The 6644-nt window shown below is 47.8% G+C and overlaps 2 protein-coding genes across 2 annotated transcripts; one reads left to right on the top strand and one right to left on the bottom strand.

Annotated features, from left to right (window-relative positions):
- Positions 1–3267: 3267 nt before the first annotated feature.
- On the bottom strand, positions 3268–5170 carry PtA15_16A380 (uncharacterized protein; the record flags this gene model as incomplete). Its single annotated transcript, XM_053164064.1, has 8 exons — positions 3268–3278; positions 3340–3439; positions 3507–3836; positions 3912–4190; positions 4263–4330; positions 4393–4488; positions 4586–4789; positions 4897–5170. The coding sequence occupies 8 exons, from the start codon at positions 5168–5170 to the stop codon at positions 3268–3270; spliced, it is 1362 nt and encodes a 453-aa protein (XP_053028027.1).
- A 458-nt stretch (positions 5171–5628) lies between these two features.
- PtA15_16A379 (uncharacterized protein) lies at positions 5629–6394 on the top strand (the record flags this gene model as incomplete). The annotated part of the gene is made up of 6 exons (XM_053164062.1): positions 5629–5648; positions 5737–5861; positions 5967–6062; positions 6147–6171; positions 6253–6270; positions 6343–6394. 6 exons carry the CDS (start codon positions 5629–5631, stop codon positions 6392–6394), a joined length of 336 nt encoding a protein of 111 aa, XP_053028026.1.
- Positions 6395–6644: the final 250 nt, after the last annotated feature.

Here is a 6644-nt window from a genome sequence, read left to right as displayed (position 1 = left end):
TCAAGAAAGTGCTGTAAGTTGACATGCAATATTACAAAGGCGCCTTTGTAATATTGCATGTCAACTGGCATCACTTTCTTGAGTGTTTTTCACAGTGTTTTATTATCATTTTCATTTCACCCCTCACAGAACAAAAACTAGCCCACCTCTGCTGAAGCCCTGAAGGGCCAGGATATCCATACATCTATATGCCATTTCCATGTCCTCATAATGAGCATCAGATGTACAAGCTGGATTGGCCAAGGCATATTGACTGGGGCTTGGAGAGCTCTGTTCCTGCAGAATTGAAATATTGAATGGCATACTGTTTTCCGCAGGCAGTTCAATGCATGCAGGTCATACAGCCCAGAATACCCAAAAAAACCACAGATTTCCAAGGGGCATAGAAAGAGAATGGTTGGACCTCCAGTGATGTGTGTAGCAGCAGAAGATGGGGAAGAATGAGAAGTGTCATGGTCCAAAGGACATGGGCAGGGCCTTTTGGGGACAGGTTCAAAAAGGGCAAGGCACTGAAAGGCACAAAATCACCAGCAAAAGCTCATTGCAATTTGGAAGATCTGAATCTCTCAGTTCAGTTTGGGTAGCTTAGTCCAAGTGCCTCCTTTGAAAGTTGCACTCGCGCGCCGCAAGGGTGGTTTGTGCCAGCCCAGGCCCTCCTTTGAAAGTTGCACTCGCGCGCCGCAAGGGTGGTTTGTGCCAGCCCAGGCTGTACCAGGCAGTTCACCGCTGTGGCATTCCACTGGAAGGAACAAGGGCACATTTATGGCACAAAAGGAATCTTGCCAACGCAGTGTAAGTACCACAAGTTATTTAACATCACCCGGCTTCTGGTTTCAGTTAAATATATACTCCGGCTGATGCTAACATTTTGAGTTCCAAACTAATGTAGATCGCCTAATTCTGTGGGTGTTGTAAAGATTTATTTTACTCCAAAGGCAAGGTTATAAGCAGGAGAAAACAAGGAAACAAAAGTTTATATGTAACCATCCAGCTTGAGTTTGTTCTTCCAAATCAAAGCAAACAAGGATAACTTATAGAGATGTACGTAGGCTCTCCCTATTTCGCTGCTATAGGATGATATAGCTCAACAATACATGATTAGATGAATTTTCGCAGATTTCGGTAGCAGTTAAGAAAAAGAGAGTAGTTCAGAAAGTGGTTGTTTGTGTTATTGGAGCTGTACCGGGGATCGAATCGAGAGGTCACTAAGACACTGGGATTGAGCAATCTTTGCTGATGTGACCCGGTTGACCGCACTGCATGACGGGGGCGAAGTGATTGGTGATTTTTTGAATATAAAAACCAGAGGTTAGAAAAATTAGAAACGGTGAAAGAAGAAGAATTGGACTGACGGAGTAGCAATCCTTGGCTTGAGGACGCGAGCAATCTTTGCTCACGTGTCCCACCTCACCGCAATTGAAGCACTTTTGGTCTCCGACGCAGTCTCTAGATAAATGTCCGACACCACCACAGGTCTAAAAAAATGTTCGAAAACAAAAAGACGACGAAGAGTTTAGGTTTTCGTCTTAAGATTGTGAAGAGTTTTAAGAGAGAAAGTGATCATACGTAGCAGTTCCTCGATCTGCCCCCGCCACCTCCACGGCCTCCAGAGTATGATTGATACCCTTGGTCGCCTCCTGCTTGGGGACAATCACGAGAGAAATGGCCTTCTTCACCACTAGAACAAATGTGTAGAGATGAGTTCGATCAAGTCAGATTATTTTGTCCTTAGAAAACGCATCGCTCCCGGAGAGAAGAAAAATGATTGAGTCTGGAGATAGCTTCGGTACAATATAGGATATACACAATTGTTAGATATATTTTACCATTTGAAGCAGTTGTTCTTTTGTTGAGGACAGTCTCGATTCTGCAAGTGGATTGAATGTCCAATTCGAATAATAAAGCAAATCAGTCGATGGAGAGGGATCACCTTTTCGGCTTCAGGCCGGATCAAAACAAGCGAAAAAGAACACTCAACCAAGTGACCTGAATCGCCGCAGGTGTGGCAGCTTTTAGGAGCGGTGGGATTCGAACAGTCTTTGGAAATGTGACCTTCGCCTCCACACTAATTAATCCAATAGAAAGAATCACAGTGATTATGTGCGAGAAGTCAGGAAATGATCTTGCAGGAGCCAGGTGGGTATGGGAAAAAATACTGACATTGTAGCAACTCGGGGTTCCTGATTTGGGGCAAGCAGCGGCGAAATGACCGCCTGATCGAGACGGATCCCATTCAACAAAAACGCAACAAAGGCGATGGGTAAGCATGGGCAAGCCGATATTTGAAAGAAAAATTATGCCGTGATTCAGGCCTGATCAGTACTGCACTTACCTCCACCGCAGTTGTAACAGCCTCGGTTGTTTGATCTATGATTCATCTGATGAACATTAAGTTTTTCAAGAAGGAAAAAGTGGCAGTGAGATGGCGTGTTGTGTGGAAGAACAGCTTCGGGGATTGATCAAGAAACGGAAACAAGACCAGGAAACAGACTTACTCTGGTAGGGTGAAATATGTTGCGGGATATCTCCGAAGTGTTGTTTCGTGGTTGATATTTCCTCCCGAGAATGAATTTCGCCGCCCTACAGCTCACGGGCCGCAGATGGCTGTGCAGCGCAGCCCGGGCCCGGAGCCTCCCATCTTCCTGGCCCAGAGTCCAGATCCACAGTTTGTTTGTTGAGAACTAAGTACAAACAAATTGGTATTCAGACAAGGGGGGTACTGCTTTCTTTAACAAAATCATTAGCATTTGTAAGACTGTTTTTAGATTCAGAACCAAGAAAGCCAATGCTGATCAGTACATAGGCTTGGAGATTTCCAAAAGAAAGTCAATGTGCGAGCACTCCGGCCCTTTCAAAAGTTTTGCACAAAATGTTCTGTTACCGGCTTGGAGCCACTTTATTCATTTGACCCGTTCAGAAGTGCCACATTTTGGAGTCTATGTACACACACTCTCATGAAATAAAAAGATATGTGCGTGTAAAGTGAGTTATGGACGAGGAAAGAATGATTTCGGGGGTCGAGATCTCTGGGCCAACAATGGGACAGACCGACATAGACACTTCTTTACTTGTATGTAGATAGAAGAAACAACAAGGCAGAGGAGAGGACGATGAAGGGATTAAGCAAACAAGAAACGAAAATGGTACCGGTCCCGCAGATGAGGTTGTGTCTCTCACAAGGTCTTTGGTCTTGGATTGGAACCGAACCGAAAGAGCAGCGATCTTGGCGGGCAGTAAAAACTCGGTGACCCTTGTTCACGTGGTTGGTTAGATTAGGTCTGTGGAAGCAGATTCAATCAGCATCTTTCTACGTATCATTGTCGACAGGCATATGCGTACCTTTGCACTCTTCCGGTTTGTAGCGATGGACCTCTTCTTTTTCACGACCACGCATCCACTTGGGCGCGGTACCTTTGTAGTAGATATCGGTCCACATATCCTAAAGAAGATGAAGAGGCTCGCTCAGGATATGGGCGGGAAGTGGTAATGAGAGATAGTGGTCTTACAGTAGCTGGGTCGGGCTCGGGGCTCTTCTTAGCTTCCTCGACGGCAACATCGACTTCGGCCTTGGCCTGCTTGTCGATAGCCTTCAAGTCGGCTTCCTTGATGACGTTCCATTCGAGCAATCGGTTACGGAGACCAGTGATGGGGTCGTTGGTGCTACGCATGTGCTGGATTTCCTCTCGGCTTCGGTAGGTCGTCCCAGGGTCAGACATCGAATGTCCACCGTATCGGTAGGTGATGAACTCAAGCAACAGTGGCCCTTTGCCTGACGTTGTCCATTCCTTGGCATACTTGCACGCATTGTGAACCGATAGTACATCCATCCCGTTGGCCTATTTCACCCATGGAAAAGTCAGCTCTTTCCTTGCTGAGAAAGCCGAGTAGCATAGTTGATTGAAGACACAAACCTGAAGACCGGGGATTTGGTCGCCTCTGGTGAAGTACTTGGTGTTGGAACTCGAACGCTCTGCGCTCGTGCCCATTCCGTAAAGGTTGTTTTCGCACACGAAAACAGCAGGAAGGTTCCACAGTTTGGCCATGTTGAATGCTTCAAAGACTTGCCCTTGATTAGACGCTCCATCACCATACATGATGAAGGTGGCATGCTTGTCGTCTTGGTTCAGGTATTTCTGAGCAAGCGCGATGCCTGCTCCGACGGGTACTTGGGCACCAACGATACCATTTCCCTAAAAAAAAAACAGAAAGTGTGACAAAGAGTTAGAGAGCTCAGACTGAGTTCACCTCAAGCAGTCACTTACCCCAAAGAAGGTTGGAGTGAAGATGTGCATCGATCCTCCCTTACCGCTCGACATCCCGTCCTTGCGGCCTGAAGGTCATTGAGCAAGTCATCAGAACGATGGTCCAACCATACTCAGATAGCAGACTTACCCAATAACTCGGCGATCACTCCTTTGATCGTTCCTCCCCTCAAGACTGCAAACGGATGACATCGGTAAGCCGTGATAACCTTGTCATCGGGTTGAACTGAGCGAGATCATCAAATGCATTAGTATCACCGAAACCTCTGGGCGATCGATGATGTCATATTGTAGAGATCGGTACTTCTGACGATCGACTCAACTGGCTGACTCCATCCCAACACTGACGGCCTCCTGACCGATCGCCAGATGACAGAATCCTCGGATCATCTTCTGCTTGTAGAGCGCATCTGCAGCCATCTCCATCCGTCGCATGGTGACCATCCATCGGTACATCTGCACTAGTTCTGCCTTGGTCATTTCTAGCTCCAACGACGGGGCATCACACTTGTAGGTTTGATAATAATCTGGAAACCCCAAATCATGGTTAGCACAGAACGCCCCTGATTTTTGCCTCTTTTCTTTGCAAAGCAGGAGGGCCCAATCAATCAGTGGGGACCACACAGGAGCTCACCAGCGTCTAAAGTGATGTTGAACTTGTCGCCATCATTCGAGGGTATTTTGTCTGGGTTGACGGCCGAGGAGTCCGCAGCTGTTTGAATTAGACGAGAGTTAAAGGTACTCAAAGGTGATCCAGAGGAATGAGCCTTTAGTGATCGGGGTTGAGGGTGTTGAGCAGCCAGGGAGGAAAGTGCCCGGGTCGACGAGGTATTGAGTTTGTTAACTGTCGGACGAGTGGTGGCTGTGAGGAACCGGCGGGTGAAGGCGTTGGTGGTGAGATGGGCCATCTTTTGGTTGGGTATCCGGATGACAGCTGGAGGAGTATTTTGGTGGAGATGGGTGAGCCGGCGACACTTTCGATGGGGCACACTGCCGGTGGTCAGCTATCAACCTCGATTACATAAGCAGCCCCCGCCCAACCCTGCTCGACCCGGCGACCAAACTCAGACGCAGGGACTGACCTCTCTTCTCGGCCGGCGCTGCGGCTGCGGACGAGGCCAGCGCCCGGATCCCGTGGGGTCCGTGCCCAGCCGATCAACAACCGGATCACCCACGCACACACATCCAGGCGAGGCCAACTTCCACACAAACCCACCCGAGTAAAAACCATCGCATTATCCACCGAAAGGCATCCTCCTCAAACGCAAGTCCAACCTAAGATCCTGTTGTCGTCCCTGCTTGCTTGCTAATCCTGGTCGACTGGATCTTGCTTCAACAGTACTAATCTCGAATCCCGATATCCATCATGTCGTTCCGAGCTGCCATGTAAGTCTTGACCGGTCTCCGATTGCTCTCGAAACACAGAAGGATAAGCTCTGAGATCTTTGATTCTGATTTATTTGGATCTCTTCAGGAAGCACTGGTATGACCCGGCTGTAAGACTCCATATTCCGTTCCACTCTGGTAGTCCGGAATTGATGTTTCCTTATGTCTCCATCTTGTCCACCACCCACCTATTCAGGCGATCCCAATTTGTGGGTTATCTCGTTTACTCAAAGACGACAGTTCTCTGGATCTGTTGAAGCAGGAGAGATAGCGCCAAACATACTAATCTTGATTATATCACCCTCACTGATTGTGTAGATGTCGTCATTGGTACCGCCATGGGTGGAGCCACTTGGTACCTCTCCCGCTTGGCACGGGGCCCAGACATCGTCTGGAATCGTCACGGAAACCCCCGTGAGTGTGGCTTGCTCGGCGCTCAACTTGACTAGATTTGTTTGATGATTTCTTGACTAACTGGCTTATTATTCTCATTTGTAGAACCTTGGAATGACGTCAAGCCTGGGTAAACCCTTTTGGAAACCATCTATTATTTTCCAAATGCTGACTTTTCTCCGTTCTCTTTGTGATCCCAACCTCGTCGTAGCCAAAACACCAAGCTAATGTCAGCTGTCTCCCATCGCTCAATTTCTTGGTCACTTGATTGACACGACTTGCTTTTTCTGGTTGGATACAGGGCGGTGAACCAGGAATTCCCTAACGGTACCTACAAACGAGACAGGCTTTAAGCTTACCTTTGAAAACACTGGTGCAGGATCCTGTAGTACATCTTTTATCAGTCGAGCTGTGCTTAGGAAGCGCCCCCCCCCCCCCCCCCCCCCCCTGCGCCCTCAACCTTAGTTCAATTCCTTTCTCGCTCGACGGATCTATTTTTTTTTTTTGCTTATTTTCATCATCATTTTACTAATTAGAAAGCCCTCAAGTCGGTGCTGCTTTGTATGTACCGTTGACCTCAGGCTAGCTTGTAGTAGAACTTGC

The sequence above is a fragment of the Puccinia triticina genome, chromosome 16A (genome assembly GCF_026914185.1).
Source record: "Puccinia triticina chromosome 16A, complete sequence".
NCBI classification, from domain to species: Eukaryota; Fungi; Basidiomycota; class Pucciniomycetes; order Pucciniales; family Pucciniaceae; genus Puccinia; species Puccinia triticina.
Note: the sequence above shows the minus strand (reverse complement) of the source record. Positions and strands in the feature narration are given on the sequence as shown.